At 31.7% G+C, this 20,031-nt stretch overlaps 1 protein-coding gene across 1 annotated transcript; it reads left to right on the forward strand.

Annotated features, from left to right (window-relative positions):
* The first annotated feature begins 3,958 nt into the window (after positions 1 to 3,958).
* LOC132751978 (uncharacterized) lies at positions 3,959 to 5,680 on the forward strand. The gene has a single exon (XM_060742211.1). It carries the CDS (start codon positions 3,959 to 3,961, stop codon positions 5,678 to 5,680), a length of 1,722 nt encoding a protein of 573 aa, XP_060598194.1.
* The last annotated feature ends 14,351 nt before the right edge of the window (positions 5,681 to 20,031 follow it).

A 20,031-nucleotide genomic window follows, 5' to 3' on the forward strand; every position in this document is an offset into this window, starting at 1 on the left:
GCTCTAAAGCTTTGAAGTGAACTGACCAGTCGGCCAGCTCCCAAGACAAGAAATATAGAAATTCACCCGGTATTTATACACTTTTGGTAGTCATGACAATGCTTAACTATAAGATTGATTGGTCAAAATTACTCATAACAAGTTCTGAACTAATCGAATTATATTAATCAAGTGGACCAATAAAAATGTAAATCTAAATCGAAAGAGCCAATCAAATTAACTCTAACAAATAAGGTACGGAAAATAAGCGAAAAGGGCAATAAAAACTGAGAACGTTTACTAAAATGCAGCCCTATTACACTTGTAAATCCGGAGAGACCGGACCGGAGAATTGAATATCCCTCCGAATGTTTACTTCCGCATTCCGACTAGCGATAGTAACCGGTTGTCGCTTTGTATCAACACGCTCAGTATTATTCCCTATCAACACACTCAGCGCTTTTCCTGTTGACTCCGCCCAAGTCACGTGACATAGTCACAATTCCTACCTCTTCAAACTAGTTCCTAAAGAGCGGAAGTATTATACCGCATTTCGTATTAAACCGTTGAAATGTAGTGAACAATTATTTAATGTAGAATAAGAACTGTAGCGTTTATTATAAAATATATGATTTATTGAAATTTGGATTAAATAATGAAATGAATAATTTGCTTTCATATAGATCTGCATCAACCTTTTCAGCCGAATTATAAGTATTTACCATATCGCTTTAGGCAAAGTAGAGAAATTTTAATAATTGTGTTAAAGATATTGTTTGCCTATATGAATTATATACAGTTAAACAATGTTCAAAATAAATCTAAACATAATTTTTAAGAATCGTTTGAAATTTATTCATTTCTCTTCTTTCTATAGTGAAATTTCGGCATCAACCTTTTCAGCCGAATTGATTGAGAATGTATTTAGTATATCGCTCAAGGCAAAATACAAAAAGAGAAATTATTATGCTCAAAGTATTTGCCTATCAAATTTATGATACAGTTAAATTATGTTCAAGTTGAATAATCTAAAAATAATGTTTAATACTCATTAAAACTATAGTCATTTCTTTTCTTTTTTTAGTGGAATTTCAACATCAACCTTTTCAGCCGATTTGTCACAATATAACATATTTTGTACATCAATTAGCTGCTTCAATCAAACATTTTACGGAAAGGGGCTTTATAATATGATAAATAAATTGTTTATATAAACTGAGGTAAGGCTAACCTTACTAAGAATTGAGACATTTTTATCATCACAATGATTCCTGTTGAGAAAATCTGCATCAACCTTTTCAGCCGAATTTTAATTATATAGCATATCAATTCATGCAAAGTAGAGAAATTGTAATTATGTGTTTTAAGTCAATGGAACTGTGAAAAGGGCCACTTTCGATTGTTTAAACCGGATGGTGGAAAATAAACGAACAATATTACAAGAATTGGTAAGAAAAACTGTCTCAAACTTTCAGATGATTTATTAATGCATCAAATAATGTTAAGTTAAGCGCTGAAATATTTACCTATCAAAGTGATGAAACAGTTTAATAATGTTCAAGTTGAATAATCAAAACCTAATTTTTAAGAATCGTTTGAAATCTAATCTTTTCTATCATAGTGAAAATTCGGCATCAACCTTTTCAGCCGAATTATAAGTATTTAGCATATCGCTCAAGGCGATGTAGGAAAATAGTTATTATTTTATCCCCCCCCCCCCCCAAAAAAAAAAACAAACCAACAAAAACAAACAAACAAAAAAAGTTTCGTGCCAATGATTAATAAAATCGATCTATTGAAATGCAGATCGTACTGTAATGACAGTATATAAATACAGCGATTTCTGTTTTTCACTATTTCATTTTTTAATATCGCTGATATCCTCTTGAATCCTTCTGTACAGAAAAATATTACTCAATACTTTATATAAATGGTTTATTAATGAATAACTTCTTTTATTACCACATATTATAAGAGTAATTTAATCTACTTTCTTTACATCAACCATTTCGGACACCCGTGTTTAACAGTAAACAGTACTGAAAACAGTAAAGAGTTAAACGTAAGGCGGAGTTAAATTGGTCATGCTGAGAAGGTTGATAGCGTCTTTAACTGAGTGTGTTGATATAAAGATTCTTCCGCATTCCGACTAGCGATAGTAACCGGTTGTCGCTTTGTATCAACACGCTCAGTATTATTCCCTATCAACACACTCAGCGCTTTTCCTGTTGACTCCGCCCAAGTCACGTGACATAGTCACAATTCCTACCTCTTCAAACTAGTTCCTAAAGAGCGGAAGTATTATACCGCATTTCGTATTAAACCGTTGAAATGTAGTGAACAATTATTTAATGTAGAATAAGAACTGTAGCGTTTATTATAAAATATATGATTTATTGAAATTTGGATTAAATAATGAAATGAATAATTTGCTTTCATATAGATCTGCATCAACCTTTTCAGCCGAATTATAAGTATTTACCATATCGCTTTAGGCAAAGTAGAGAAATTTTAATAATTGTGTTAAACATATATTTGCCTATATAAAATATATACAGTTAAACAATGTTCAAAATGAATCTAAACATAATTGATAAGAATCTTTTGAAATCTAATCATTTATTTTGTTTCTTTAGTGAAATTTCGGCATCAACCTTTTCAGCCGAATTTATTTAGTATTTATTTAGTATATCGCTCAAGGCAAAGTACAAAAAGAGTAATTATTATACTCAAAATATTTGCCTATCAAATTTATGATACAGTTAAATAATGTTCAATTGAACAATCTAAACATAATGTTTAATAATCATTAAAACTATAATCATTTGTTTTCTTGCTTTAGTGGAATTTCAACATCAACATTTTCAGCCGATTTTTCAGTATATATTATATTTTGTACATCAATTAGCTGCTCCAATCATACATATAATGGAAAGGGGTTTTATAATATTTTAAATAAATTCTGAGCATTGTTCATATATACTTAGGTAACTTTACTGTGAATTGACACATTTTTATCATCACAATGATTCCTGTTGAGAAAATCAGCATCAACCTTTTCAGCCGAATTATTAGTATATAGCATATCGCTTAAGGCAAAGTAGAGAAATTGTAATTATGTTTTAAGTCAATGGAACTATGAAAAAATGCCACTTTCGATAGTTTCAACCGGATGATGGAAAATAATCGAACAATATTACCAGAACTGGTTAGAAAAACGTACTGCATCAACCTTTTCAGATGATTTATTAATGCATTAAATAATGTTGAGTTAAGCGCTTAAATATTTGCCATTCAAAGTTCTGATACAGTTAAATAAAGTTCAAGTTGAATAAACAAAACCTAATGTTTAAGAATCGTTTGAAATTATTTCCATAGTGAAAATTCGGCATCAACCTTTTCAGCCGAATTATAAGTATTTAGCATATCGCTCAAGGCGATGTAGGAAAATAGTTATTATTTTATCCCCCCCCCCCCCCAAAAAAAAAAACAAACCAACAAAAACAAACAAACAAAAAAAGTTTCGTGCCAATGATTAATAAAATCGATCTATTGAAATGCAGATCGTACTGTAATGACAGTATATAAATACAGCGATTCTGTTTTTCACTATTTCATTTTTTAATATCGCTGATATCCTCTTGAATCCTTCTGTACAGAAAAATATTACTCAATACTTTATATAAATGGTTTATTAATGAATAACTTCTTTTATTACCACATATTATAAGAGTAATTTAATCTACTTTCTTTACATCAACCATTTCGGACACCCGTGTTTAACAGTAAACAGTACTGAAAACAGTAAAGAGTTAAACGTAAGGCGGAGTTAAATTGGTCATGCTGAGAAGGTTGATAGCGTCTTTAACTGAGTGTGTTGATATAAAGATTTAACCGATAGTAACCAGGTTACAGGTACACTATAATTTAATACACAAAGGTAGAGATTGCATTGATTGGAATATAACTTTATATCAAAATGGCTGAAAATAATGCGGGAAATGGTGAGGTGTCCGGGCGAGTAAAGGAAATTCTGTGCCAACCATGTTTGAATAACGATAAACAAACAACAGCGTTAAAGTTTTGTCCAACTTGTAATGAATTTCAGTGTTTGGATTGTTCCAAAGTTCACTACACTTATGCATTCTTAAAAAATCACACGTTAGTGAATGCGAATGAGGCGGGACTAGACCAATGTGATCAACATCAAAAAGTTTTAGAATTCTTCTGTGAAGATGAGAATCAGCTCTGCTGCAGTACATGTGCTATTCTTAATCATCGTAAATGTCACAGTATTGTGGAAATTCTGAAGGTCGCTGGAAGGTCAACAAATACAAGTTCAAATTTAAAGGTTAAATTGGAGGAAGTGAGAAAGAAGGCTAACAGAATCGTAGACAGCATTGTTTCATCAAAAGAGAAACTAGATGAAGATGTTAAAGAAATACCAATCAAAATACGGCGAATGCGGGATGAAGTAATGAAAATGTTTGACGACTTGGAAGTTTCGGTTGTTAAAAAAGTTCAATCGTATCAGAAAGAGACATTAGAAAAGCTGACAATAAAGCAGTGTCAGAACGAAAAATATCTAGCTGATATAACAGCATATCTGGAAACGATTGACGACGTGCGGTCCGACGACGTGTATCAGAACGGATCTTTGGCACAACAGTTCATAGTAGAGCAGAAGATGAAGAATGACGTCGATGTTCTTCACACAAATGTCGATGCAGAATGTCATGATTTAAAGACCGTGACTGTAAGCTTTGATTTTGATGAAACATTAAAACTTCCTCCTCTGTCAGTAACTGATTATATACCAGGACAACTGACTCTAAAATTCTGTCTATCAGAGGTAGCCAGTACTATAGTTCCTGTTAACAAAGCAATGATACTAACACCATTAAAGTCCATTGATTTGAAGCAGAAAGAGGATGATGTAGGAGAGCCATTGTATACAGGGATTGAATTTTTACCTGATGGTAGACTTGTTGCTGTGGATAATAAAAACAAGACATTATTAGTTTACAATGAGAAGCTTGAGGAAGTAGGATCATATCAATTATCTTTAAATTACCCTCCACAATCCGTTGTTGCTGTATCTGATGAGGAAGTAGCGGTCACAAGTGCCAATGGATTTAAGTTAGACATTCTCAATGTTAACAAATCTAATGACATAAAATTAGATAGAACAATTACTGTGACAACAGAATATGGCTCGATATGTCAAAAAGATGATCAACATTTTGTCGTTGCGACAATTGATCATTCAACACCTGTTCGTATTATATCATCTACAGGAGAAGAGAAAGATTTCAATATTAACTTTCCGAATAAGTCATATCCTCTAAACACAAGCGCTTTTACTTACATCAGGAGCAGTGATAAAGTGGTGCTTACAGATAGATACGAGCATACTGTCTACATATATGACGTCAAGACAAACACGAGAGTCGTTGTGAAGGATGATCAGATAAAGGAGCCATTTGGTGTAGCAGTTGGTTCCTCTAATACTATCCTGGTTTGTAGTAATGGAACAAACTCCATTGTACAGATATCACAAACTGGACAGATCTTATCATCGTACAAGATAGATATGGACTATCCAAGAACAATTTGTGTCTCACGTGATAAATCATTTCTTGCAATAACAAACTCATGTAACGGTAAGAGAAAACTACAGAAGTTTAAGATATCATATTGAAGACATTGATTTTGACATTATTATGTTTAACAATTAATAAAGCACGATAAGTCATCAGTGAAAATAACAATATCAAAAGTTGAGATTTTTTTGAATGTATGCAACTTTATACTTCAAAAATAAAATGTATGTCTATGTAATAAGAATTCAGAAGAAATCAACGTGTTGTTTATTACTGAAATATTGTACATTTTACATTATAAATCATTATTAATATTGTTTATAAATTCATTAATGTGTATTATTCTATTTATTTTTATGACTTCTGATATTTTGAAATTTTCTCCTCATTAACAGCACCCATTTACTAGTTGCTAACATTTCTATTTATTACATGCTTTTCGGTGGTTTATAGAAATATATCAGTGAATTAAAACTGGTAATTTCACTGTTTCAAACAGTGAAATTACCACTTTGATAATTTCACTGTTTTGAATTTAAGCCCCTTACGTTGTTTCAGTGAAATACCAGCGTACACAGAACTGGGTACCAACGTAATGACGTGACGTCGTAAATGACGTCACGTTGTATTATTATTTGGCGCGCTTTTCATTCAGTATTAGGTTTAATGTCTTTTTAAAACGTTTCTTTGCATGTAATAAAAAGAAAATTTGTTTAGTTTAGTGTAAGATCGAAATATATTTCACCTTGTGAACACCAAAAGTTCATATTTCACTCGTGGCTGCGCCACTCGTGAAATATACCTTTTGGTGTTTACTCGGTGAAATATATTCCGATCTTACACTGAACTAAACAAATATCCTCTATATAATGAACAAGGATAACATGTATCTCATCTAAAATTCTGCCATTACAATGAAATCAGCTTATATTACATACATCAATGTTTTCATGACGTTTAGATTTTAGACATATCGGTACAACATACCTGAACAACATAGTGTTCTGTTTTAAAATCAATATATTGTATAGCTTTGTAGAGTGTAAAATGTACCATGAAAGATTAACTTTGTATTACAAATGTAATGTATTTTTTGTATTATAAATGATGAACTTTGTATTACAAATGTAATGTATCTTTTGTATTATAAATGATGAACTTTGTGTTACAAATGTAATGTATATTCTGTATTATAAATGACGATCTTTGTATTACAAATGTAATGTATTTTTTGTATTTTAAATGATGAGCTTTGTATTACAAATGTAATGTATCTTTTGTATTATAAATGATGAACTTTGTGTTACAAATGTAATGTATATTCTGTATTATAAATGATGAACTTTGTATTACAAATGTAATGTATTTTTTTGTATTTTAAATGATGAACTTTGTATTACAAATGTAATGTATCTTTTGTATTATAAATGATGAACTTTGTATTACAAATGTAATGTATCTTTTGTATTATAAATGATGAACTTTGTATTACAAATGTAATGTATCTTTTGTATTATAAATGATGAACTTTGTATTACAAATGTAATGTATCTTTTGTATTATAAATGATGAACTTTGTATTACAAATGTTATGTATCTTTTGTATTATAAATGATGAACTTTGTATTACAAATGTAATGTATCTTTTGTATTATAAATGATGAACTTTGTATTACAAATGTAATGTATCTTTTGTATTATAAATGATGAACTTTGTATTACAAATGTAATGTATCTCAATGTTTGTACAAGTCAAAATAAAATTACCATTATGTTTATTTTCCTTGTTTATCATTTGATATGAAAGTTAACGTTAATTAAACCCTCCATTGATATCAATACAGTTAGATATACATGTATATTTCAAATATTACCGCTTTAAGATATCTCCGTTTTTACATGAAATTATCATTTCTGGATTCCCTAACGGTGCAGGTCAATGTAATTAAAAACTTTCTACCGTCATTTACAATTTACCTCACTTCTCACGTGTACAAAAGTTATCAGCTCCTTGAGAAAGTACGGAAAACCGGTATAAATTCCCGGATTTATCTTCATGAATTCCCGATTTCAACTTCACAAATTAACGATTTCAACGAATTTACGATTTCAACTTCTCGAATTCACCTTCGATTTGAAGTTCTCGATTTCACCTCCGTGAATTCACGATTTCAACTTCAGGAATTCACAATTTCAATTCATAATTTCACGGATTCAGCTTCTAGAATTCACGATTTCAACTAAATGAAGTTGAAATAGTGAATTCATGAAGGTGAATTCGAGAAGTTGAAATCGAAGGTGAATTCGAGAAGTTAAAATTGTGTATTTCGTGAATTCGTGAAGTTAAAATCAAGACTCACCCAGTCTGTTTAAGCCGTGACTGTAGTGGCCCCTGTAATCTGCAGATGCCAGTGTTGATTCATGTTCTTCTGAAATTCCAACTGCTTTCAAACACCTCACGACAAACGCATGAAGCTCGTGCAGTGTAACAATTGATTCTCCTGAAGTTGAATTTGAATTGATTGAAATTAAGGGCAAACAATGTAGGCCATTCTTTTAATCTGTCAATTTTAATTTTATTTTAAATATTGCTATGCTCTACTTAATTTACTGTTGCTTTTTTATTTTATTTTAACACTCTAAATGCTGAATTTGTTTAGACGTACTGTCATTGCCTGAACTTATAAAACGAAATCTTGTATCCAAGTATCGACACGCAAATTCAATATTAAGTAACATGTGCATACACTATAACACGTGCCAAGTCGACATATTTCATGTCAGAAATATCGAAATTGGCGTGAAAAAAGTGTACTATGTGCGCAATAATATGCCGGATTAATGTCGGTGCCGGATTAAGTATTTAAAAAACGTGCAATATTATAATATAAAGAAAAATAAGAAAATAGATCTTATATGAATTAACTAAAGTTGTCGAAACAAGTTTATAATAAATAATATACGGATAACATGAACAGCTAGTTTCTTGCAAAACAACAACACTCACAACAACAACGACGACGACGAACAATAAGCAACAACAAATAAAACAACAACAACAAAAAAACGGAAAAGCCAGATTTGTGAAAAAAAGTGAAGATTACATAGGAAACAGAGGAATGGCTGAAATGAATAAAAATTTAAATTAGGTTGTTGTTTTTGTTGTTGTTTTCCCCCCATTAGTTTCACAATGATAGATCTACCCGTACTGTATTTGTGCACTGTTCTTATACAAGGGGCAGGACGTGAAGTGGTTGCACACTTGGTTCAAGCGAGCGAATTGGTTGCAAACTTGACAAAATGGCGAAAACGGCGTGATTTTTTGAAACGGGTGAACGAGTTTTTGCCAGGCAAGTGGGTTTCTTTGTTATTTTGAAGTTCATTAGTATGTCTATTCCATAATGCAATATATATGCCACAATCGATTAAAGGTTTCAGCATCTTAGATTCTGTTTTGTCGAAGTTATTGAAGATATAAACTGATCATGTAGATATTTTGAAATTTGGCATATGACTGTTCTGGCCGGTTTTTCTCCTAATTTATTCAAATTTGGAAGTTTTAAACTGCATTTAACAAAAACAAAATATGTTTCTGTCAATGCTGTACAAATGGTTTAGTTCGCAAGTCCGAAGATAACGTTCAATACACAAAAATATCTTGTTCAAGCACATTTTGGTTGCAGACTTATACTTCAAGCATTTTTGGTTGCAAACTTTTGTGTCAATAATGTGGCATGCATATTTTTAGCGAGGAATAACTTATCATTTTTTAAAAAATAATTAGCAATATTATGGCAATTATACTGGTTCATCTAATAAGAAATATATATACAAATTGTGCATGTGTGCAGATATATCCTAACACAGGGTCTTTCAAATAGATATATAACACAATACAATGTATGCTAAATCAAAGTTCAGTTGTGTTTATCTTCATCATTTTTTCTCCTCGATATACTCCTTTTCTTTTTACAAAGTCTTAGGACTTTTTTTATATCTTTGCATGAGTAACTGTAAAGGAAAAGAAAAAAATAGCAACAAACAGCTTTCATCATTGTTCTTTTTTGAGATTTATAATAAATTTGATTATATAGTAGATAAAAACTATAGGGCATTATTCACATGTTTCTTTAAATTGTTCCTTATTATTGACCAATCGAAAAATTTTCCAAATTCCCTAACTCGAACAATGACTTTAAGTAGTTTTGTCACATAACAGTTAATGTAAATAACCAATCGTATATCATTTATATTATGATCTAATAATCAAAATCATCTTTAGAATACCAATGGACATATGATGTACATCAAATCCGAAATATTCTAAACAAGCATGTACGTCATTTTAACTTTTGGTTTGTAAAAACATTTTAAGTACATGTCTAAAGCAACTGCTGATCTTTACTTACGAAACAAACAAATTAAAATTTCTTGTGATTTTGATAAACTTTGGAAATTTTGCCGAATGACATCGTATGTATGCACATGTCCTTATGTTTATGATGAAAATAATTCACTTAAATACAACAGTACTCTCACATGTATACATTTTCATTTGCATTTTACATATGATGACATATTTTAGAATTGAAGTATCAATAAATATTTTTCTATATGCTATTATTTTGTTTGCAGGCTTTTACTGATGATTATAGTATTGAACTGAGAACCATGTAATTTGAAACATAAAGTGCATAATTATGTAAAAGAAAAAAGTATAAATAACATTTATAACAAAAAGAAGTAACAGAACATAAATGTCAATAATTGCCATTGAAAATAGGTTAATAGATATAACCTTCTACACTCCTTTTGCAAAGTTTTACTATGGCTTTCAATAGAATAAGAATAAGTTTGCAACCAAAAATGTTTGAAGTATAAGTCTGCAACCAAAATGTGCTTGCACAAGATATTTTTGTGTATTGAACGTTATCTTCGGACTTGCGAACCAAACCATTTGTACAGCATTGACAGAAACATATTTTGTTATTGTTAAATGCAGTTCAAAACTTCCAAATTTGAATAAATTAGGAGAAAAACCGGCCAGAACAGTCATATGTCAAATTTCAAAATATCTACATGATCAGTTTATATCTTCAATAACTTCGTCAAAACAGAATCTAGGATGCTGAAACCTGTAACCGAGTGTGGCATATATATTGCATTATGGAATAGACATACTAATGAACTTCAAAATAACAAAGAAACCCAATTGTCTGGCAAAAATTCGTTCACCCGTTTCAAAAAATCACGCCGTTTTCGCCATTTTGTCAAGTTTGCAACCAATTCGCTCGCTTGAACCAAGTGTGCAACCACTTCACGTCCTGCCCCTTGTTATACTTCAGTTATGGAATAGATTAATGCTGTGAACTGTTCCAGATTATGTTAGTCTTAATATTGGTGTCAGTATCATGAAACGTATCAAAATTCATATATTTGGCTAATTATTGCTCCGTAGAAATTGCATGGAGATAAATTATCATCACTTTGTGCATTATATATTATGCCATTGATGGCTGATATTTCAGTATTTAACACCACATTTCTAGTGCGTGACTAATGCTGTAATTAAGCGCTATATATTTTGTATATTTTAAACATGTTTGTAATTTACGTGGATTGTATAATTGCCGCTTTACATTTTATTTTTTTTATGAAAATTAACATGAATCTAGATGGCAAGTTGCTTTAATTAATCTGACAGACAAAAGCCTACAGTAGGGAGTTTGTGGGCTTTCTTGTAATAAAAGCCTGGCTACAGAAATAATAATAATGAAGCACAATAAAACAAAACCGTGTTGCATACTATATACTACTTACAGTAGATTATGACAATTTAAAGGTATTCGTTAAATATTTAGACAAGATGGCGGTGAGTAAAAACGCGATCATTGTGTTATAGTTATTATTGTGATTTTTGCTAAAAGTTGATATCAAAATCTCATGTTTAAATGTTAGACTAGATGATAAGAAATACGACTAAAAATGCGTAAAATATTTTTTGAAAACAAATTTAGGTTTTATATATATGCGCACATTTATTTACCGGTCTTGAGTAGAGGTGTACTCGGATATGTTTTGAAAAGGTATAGATGGATACCGAAAATAAGCTATTTTCGCGAAAATAAGATCGCGGCTAGGAAAATAAGATTTATTTTTGAAATATTGCATTTATCTGTTGAAATAATTATATAACTTATATATTTATGCATTCATTGAATGATTTTACAGCAAACAAATTTTCAGAACCAAACAAAAGTAGAATCTATTTAAAAAGTAAAGTTTGAGCCGAAAATACTTTCATACGAAAATAGCCCGAAAATAAGATCGGGTCTACGAAAATAAGATTGTATTGAAAACGTATTTTTGTTGTTATCAAATGATTTGTATGAATGAAATAATAAAGAATGAAATGTTTTGTAATGAAATATAAGACGTTTGTTCGGTACATATGGTAAATATCCCAAATAGTATAGTGGGAAGGCATGCGAAAATTCACTATTTCAAATTATTTTTTTGGTTCTGAAATTTATTATTTCATTCATACAAATCAACTATTAACAACAAAAATACGTTTTTAATACATTATATCAAAAATAAATCTTATTTTCGTAGACCCGATCTTATTTTCGCTTTACACGGCAATTTGAGCTATTTTCGTATGATAGTATTTTTCGGCTCAAACTTCACTTTTTAAAATTTTTTTTTTTGGTTCTGAAATTTTAATTTGCTGTAAAATCATTCAATGAATGCATAAATATATAACTAACATAATTATTTCAACAGACAAATGCACTATTTCATAAATATATCTTATTTTCGTAGCCGCAATCTTATTTTAGCGAAAATAGCTTATTTTCGGTATCCATCTATACCCGTTTTGAAATCAACTGAACGATCCTTTGTGATGATAGATCACTTTAAAATCTATGCTGTACAAATGAAGAACATTTCTGTGTTAAATATCTTTCGCGACTCATTGTTAAGTTGATATAGGTCATGTTTATTGCCAATTTGATAACTTGCTAAGTACTTGCTTTGTGTTTGTGTGTTTCTTTCTTCACAAAATACACTGATTGACAGTTTCCGAACTAGCAGACGACAGGCTATTCTAATTAGTAGAAATGCGAGTAAAGATAACTGGCTGTGTATCTCACTGTATAAAACATATGTAAAATGGTCTGACTTGTGGTAGGTTTAACCGTAAATTTAAATACCTTTTGTGGTTAACAATGTGTTGATGTAATATACCAGAAGGCTTTCACGTTTCACAAAAAAAGAATACAAATCTAAAACATAAGGTATATAGTACAGATGTATAAACAAGTAATAAATGGGAGAGTTTCTAGATAATCCAGCAGAGTTATCTCTGCAGCGCCCCTGACAAATAAGAGGTATACACCTGTATGCTGGCTATCTCTGTGTATAGCTGGTTTACATTGAATTTCAATGGGAGAATGCAGAGTATGTAATCAACTGATCTAATTAATAAGCTAAAGTTTATATTTCAAAGTAAACTGATTAACACTGCACTCTTAGAAATGGTGAATTACTGTTGTGTTCCACTTTGTAATGGGTTTGGAGGGTTTCATTTTCCACAACACAAAAGATTAAAGTAGCAGTAAAGAAGGGTCTGCATGGTAACAAAATGAAGTTATGGTCATGCACATTTGCCATGTCAATAATGATCAAATTGTCATAATAATAATAATAATCACCCCTTGATAATCAAGATCCAGCACCCGTTTACTATATAAAATATATTTTATATATTAATAGTAATTTTCTTGTTGCCTGTAGTCAGAGACAGGTGCATAGCATCAAAACTGATACATATGTGGAACGGGTAATAGGATTTGCAAAGCAATTGAAAATTCTGAAATCAGAACTTCCTGCAGCTATAATTAAACAAGGGTCGCATATTTTATACGTCTGTTTTCATGATTCTAACTTGTTGACAAACTAGCTTGATTGAGTGATTTGACATACTAGAATGGAATATCATGAATCATACAATACGTAGTTGATACTCATTAGTAATAAAGACAGATATATAATGTGAAGATTTTATTATTTCAGACACACATTATCATGATTATGTCACGTTTTAATGTACAAGTACATCTTGCCTTTATACATGTAATAAAGTATGTAAAACTGAGCTATTGGCCCGGTAGCAGAATGGGTTCTACCGTAAAGTCTAAATTTCTGTCATACGTCTCCAATCTGTAAAAATTATATAACTTGATGCATTTTATTTACTAAAGAACAAATTTGAAGCAATAAACTCTATATGATTATATTTATTTGAAGCATCATAAATTTACAAATATACCAAAATAGATTATATCAAACATATTGTATAATTCACTTTAATTAGTTCTACGTAAATAAAATGATTAATGTATATAAATGCATTATATTTTAAAAGTTTTAACAGGAAAGTGTTGATTATTTCTCCAAGATCATTTTCATACTGTTATTCAGTCTACTTTGTCTACATTGTACAGTTGAAAAAATAAAGCAGTTTCTATGTTTAGGATATAATGTAATATATTCAATTTGTTTAATAAGATTACCCTAATATTAAATGATAAAATCTTCTTTTATTTCTGCTGCTGAAGCTCTTTGGTAATTAATTATTTCTTTAATTTAACAACTGACCAGTTAAAATACTCAGAAACTTTCTATTAATCTCTGTGTTTACATCAAGTAGCCGTAGTTTGTATACCTCTTATTTACTACTTCCGCTTATCAGTAGAGTGTGGGAAACTCCCCCATTCCCAGGTTACTATATGTTTAATTCGATCCCGGATGCCGGCTTTTTGTGTCGCCTCTACGGAGTAGTGGCGACATATAGGGATCACTTCTCCGTCGTCTGTCCGTCTGTCTGTCTGTCCGTCCGTCACAAAACTTGTCCGGACTACCCCTCATAAACTACTGGTGCAATTTCATCCAAACTCAGTATCAGTATCAAGTCTAGTTGTGCATATTGTCAGCATTTTCCGGTTCAATGATTTTTGTCAGAGTTATGGCCCTTTAATAAGTTTTAATTTTAAAGTTTGTCCGGACTACTTCTCTTATACCACTTATGCAATTTCAATGAAACTTTACAGGATTGATCTGTAGCTCAAGTCCTTGCGCATATTGCAAGGGTTTTCCGGTTGAATGATTTTTGGCCGAGTTATGGCCCTTTGATAAAAAGGTGTTTTTTCTGTGTGTTGCCAGATACACAATTAAGCTTGTCCGGACTACTCCTCACAAACTACTGGTGCAATTTCATCCAAACTTTACAGGAATGATCAGTACCAAGTCTAGTTGTGCATATTGTCAGCATTTTCCGGTTCAATGATTTTTGTCAGAGTTATGGCCCTTTAATTATTTTTATTTTTAAAGTTTGTCCGGACTAGTTCTCTTATACCACTTATGCAATTTCAATGAAACTTTACAGGATTGATCTGTAGCTCAAGTCCTTGCGCATATTGCAAGGGTTTCCGGGTTGAATGATTTTTGGCTGAGTTATGGCCCTTTGATAAAAAGGTGTTTTTTTCTGTGTGTTGCCAGATACGCAAAAGCTTGTCAGGACTACTTCTCATAAGCTACTGGTGCAATTTTATCCAAACTTTACATGATTGATCAGTACCAAGTCTAGTTGTGAACTGTCCGTCTGTCTGTCTGTCTGTCACAAAATTTGTCCCAACATGAAATTGGCCATTATGAGGCGACACATGTGATAACTGATCGCTCTTGTTTATAGTATAGGCGATTCAGGGATTTTCCCCCCACCTAAGCATTGTAAGTAAGAAATGTATGTATGAGCCTTAGGTAATAAATTCCATATTTGGCATTTTTTTTTTTGGCAACGCACCCATTGACAGTCTATAAATAAACTACGTAAATAACACTTAACAGGTATATCGAGTGAAAAACTAATCATATGGGCTTTTCCCATTACCTTTGAGTAAAATCGATATCTCTAATGCTTAAACAATACAAATTTAGCCATTTATAAACCGCTAGTTTGAGGCAATTTAATGCCCAATTTTAAAATTTATTTCACCAATGTAAAGCTTTTGATCTTAGCTTTGTCTCAGTATATATTTCAACACATAATTTGTTTGAAACTGAAGGTATTTAAATTTATGGTTAAACCTACCACAAGTCAGACCATTTTACATATATTTTAGACAGTGAAGTACACAGCTGGTTATCATTACTCACAAGTCCTACTGATAAGAATAGCCTGTTGCCTGCTAGTTTGAAATCTGCTAGTTTGAAATCTGCATATTTTTAATTCTCTAGAAATATAACATATGTGTTTAATAATGTTTAGATAATAGGTTTAATTGCATGTTAGATTTTTTCCCACCAAAAATGTAGCCCTGAACATGCAGCAATGTTTTGAGAATAAAAATGATAGCTTTTCTAAAGCATTATATAAATGGGCCTTTAACTTACATATATCAGTTGTGGGAATCAAGAAAGTTAAAATGTATAATACACGTACCTTATTTGAATTTTATTTTCAGTCTAAGTGTGGGCCCCCTTTTTTAAATCAAATGACCCCCCTTTTGATAAGTTTATGGGTTTTTAAATAGCCCCCCCCCCCCCCCCCCCCCCCCCCCAGGGATTCATTCTAGATTGAACACTGCTTGATTTTGATATTTCTATCATTTATTTAGATTGAACACTGATTGATAATGATATTTCTATCATTTATTTAGAACACTGGTGGAGGATCAGGGCCACCTCCGATGATGAGACCACCAGCTCCATTTCCAGTAAGTTACATTTAGGAGTTCTCTCCCCCTGTTATTTATTACATTTATAATTTTATGGGCTTTCAGAAAATTCCACCCGTCCACTTGTAATTATGAGTAGAATTTAAGAGAACTTGATTCAGGACAAGAAGAAAAATGTTACTTGCATATTGAATTAAGAAGCTTCTTTTCCTGCAGGATAAGTGACTCTGAAAATATTTTCGATGCCTGGCTCTCTCCCCTGTTTTAAGTGTAACATATGTCTTTACATTTAAGCAGGATTAAAATTTTACAGGCATATGCTAGCCTATTAATTACATATAGACATATCTTTATTTAGTGCAATAACGGCATAAGTCCTTTTAAATTTAATTATATGAGGTAATCACTTATTGCACTAAGTGACAAAATATTATAAAAAGAGTGGTAAAAAGAGTCATAAACGGACACTGTTTATTAATGCATGTTACGCATAATAAAGCTTTTTAAATAACAGAGAAAAAGGTGTATATAATATTGACATATATATGCTACATTTTACACAAAAACATTTTTAAGAGTAAAAAAATATTGAGGCTCTAACATTTTCGAGTTATTTGCCTTTGAATTTAATTTTTAGCTCGACTATTCGATAAGAATAAGTAGAGCTATTGCAGTCACCCGAGCGTCGGCGTAACCACTTATGTTAAAGTTTTTGTAATAGTTCAAATATTTTCAAAGTCCATAGACATATGGCTTTGAAACTTTACACACTTGTTCACCATCATGACCCCAACCTGTAGACAAGAGGAGGTAACTCTATCAAGCATTTTGACAGAATTATGCCCCTTTTTCGACTTAGAATTTACGTTAAAGTTTTTGTAATAGTTCAAATATTTTCAAAGTCCATTGACATATGGCTTTGAAACTTTGCACACTTGTTCACCATCATGACCCCAACCTGTAGACAAGAGGAGGTAACTCTATCAAGCATTTTGACAGAATTATGCCCCTTTTTTCAAACTTAGAATTTACGTTAAAGTTTTTGTAATAGTTCAAATATTTTCAAAGTCCATTGACATATGGCTTTGAAACTTTGCATACTTGTTCAACATCATGACCCCCAACCTGTAAACAGGAGGAGGTAACTCTATCAAGCATTTTGACAGAATTATGCCCCTTTTTTCGACTTAGAATTTACGTTAAAGTTTTTGTAATAGTTCAAATATTTTCAAAGTCCATTGACATATGGCTTTGAAAACTTTGCACACTTGTTCACCATCATGTCCCCAACCTGTAGACAAGAGGAGGTAACTCTATCAAGCATTTTGACAGAATTATGCCCCTTTTTTCGACTTAGAATTTACGTTAAAGTTTTTGTAATAGTTCAAATATTTTCAAAATCCATTGACATATGGCTTTGAAACTTTGCACACTTGTTCACCATCATGACCCCAACCTGTAAACAGGAGGAGGTAACTGTATCAATCATTTTTTTTACTATCAAGCACTAAGAATAGTCGAGCGTTGCTGTCCTACCGACAGCTCTTGTTGTTGTCATTTCCAGGACCTTAGTATAATATGTAACTATAGAATTTGCATTTTGAAACAAATTTAGTACCACTACTTAGAGAAATGCCCAATGCAACTTGTACAGATTTATACTATGTAAAAGTATTCCCTGGCCTGTCTTTTAAAATTTCAACTTAATTGAATGTTAAAAAATTATGATTTGAAATATTTTTAGCATCTTGTGATGCTAGATATGTAATCATTTTGATCAGGCATTGTCTTGAACTAAAGAAAAGTATATAAAATTTACAGATGGCAGGTCCCCCAGGATTTATACCGCCCCCGGGGCCAGCTGATGGAGCTGTGCCTCCTATGATGCCACCAACAGCTCCACCTGGTAAGCTGTTTTTATATTCCTAATTTAGATATGATGATAATACATTGTATATAGCTGTATTAGTTACAGCTCCTCCTGGTAAGCTGTTTTTATATTCCTAATTTAAATATGATGATAATATATAGCTGTATTATTTACAGCTTCTCCTGGTAAGCTGTTTTTATATTCCCAATTTAGATATGATGCTAATATATACAAATGTAGCTGTATTAGTTACAGCTCCTCTTGGTAAGCTGTTTTTATATTCCTAATTTAGATATGATGATAATATATAGCTGTATTATTTACAGCTTCTTCTGGTGAGCTGTTTTTAGCTCGACTTTTCTATGAAAAGGGGAGCTATCCTACTCGCCCCGGCGTCGGCGTCGGCGTTGGCGTCACACCTTGGTTAAGTTTTTCGTACCACCCCACTTTATTTCAGAAGTATTACAAGTATGGCTTTGAAACTTACCATACTTGTTCACCATCATAACCTCCATCCATACAGACAAGAGTACATAACTCTGTCAAGGTTTTTGACAGAATTATGGCCCTTTTTTTGACTTAGAAAGTGTATTGAGCTTGGTTAAGTTTTTTTGTACCACCTCACTTTATTTCAAAAACCATTGAGGTATTGCTTTGAAACTGACGCATACTTGTTTACCATCACGACCTTCATCAACAGACAAGAGGACATAACTCTGTCAAGGTTTTTGACAGAATTATGCCCCTTTTTGACTTAGAAAATACATTGAATATGGGTAAAATCCACTTATTGCCTTAACCCTTTGAGATATTGCTTTGAAACTTTTAAATGCTATTTCACATCATTACCCCCATCTGTACGCAAGAGAAGGTAACTCTGTCAAGGATTTGTTTTAAAAATTAAGGCCTTTTATCGACTTAGAATCTTGGTTAAGTTTTTAGTACCAGTCCACTTTTTGAACTGAACTGTTTGAGATATTAATTTGAAAGTTGGAATACTTGTTTACAATCATGATTCCCAAACATGTCCAGGAGAAGGTAATTCTGTCAAAGATTTTATTTGAATTATGGCCCTTAACTGTCAATGTTTTGTATTATAGGCAAGCACTAAAAAAACTTAAAAAATCTAAAAAAATTCATTCCTATCCACTTGTTCACTTTACCATAAATTATGTCATATAAACATTGCTGTAATATTCAAGGGTATCAAAACAACTAGTTCACTTAAAAATACAGAGATTCTTGTATTGCCTTTTACTGCAAAAACTTTTTTTTATTGGCAAGCAATAAAAAAGTCGAGCGCGCTGTCTTACGGACAGCTCTTGTATATTTCCAATTTAGGATATGATGCTAATATATACAATGTAGCTGTATTTCGTTCGCGCGTCCTGCTGTCATGCGTTTTTATATTCCTAATTTAGATGTGATGTTTAATAATACATTATTAATATATTGCTGCTTATAAGCTTTTACAGCTCGTCACGCTGGTAAGCTGCTTTTTAAGCTCTGTACTATTCGATTTAATTAGAATAAGTATTATTGTCTTTTTCCATTGCAGTCACACGCGAGCGTTCGTCGGCGTCGGCGTAACCATTATGTTAAAGTTTTTGTAATAGTTCAAATATTTTCAAAGTCCATTGACATATGGCTTTTGAAACTTTGCACACTTGTTCACATCATGACCCCAACCTGTAGACAGGAGGAGGTAACTCTATCAAGCATTTTGACAGAATTATGCCCCTTTTTCGACTTAGAATTTACGTTAAAGTTTTTGTAATAGTTCAAATATTTTCAAAGTCCATTGACATATGGTTTGAAACTTTGCACACTTGTTCAC

The sequence above is a fragment of the Ruditapes philippinarum genome, unplaced genomic scaffold, assembly GCF_026571515.1.
Source record: "Ruditapes philippinarum isolate M1 unplaced genomic scaffold, ASM2657151v2 ctg1029_1_1_1_1, whole genome shotgun sequence".
NCBI lineage: Eukaryota > Metazoa > Mollusca > Bivalvia > Venerida > Veneridae > Ruditapes > Ruditapes philippinarum.

Bases quoted from the DNA above. Each gene is read 5' to 3' on its own strand.
- LOC132751978 (XM_060742211.1), top strand. From the start codon at position 3,959: ATGGCTGAAAATAATGCGGGAAATGGTGAGGTGTCCGGGCGAGTAAAG.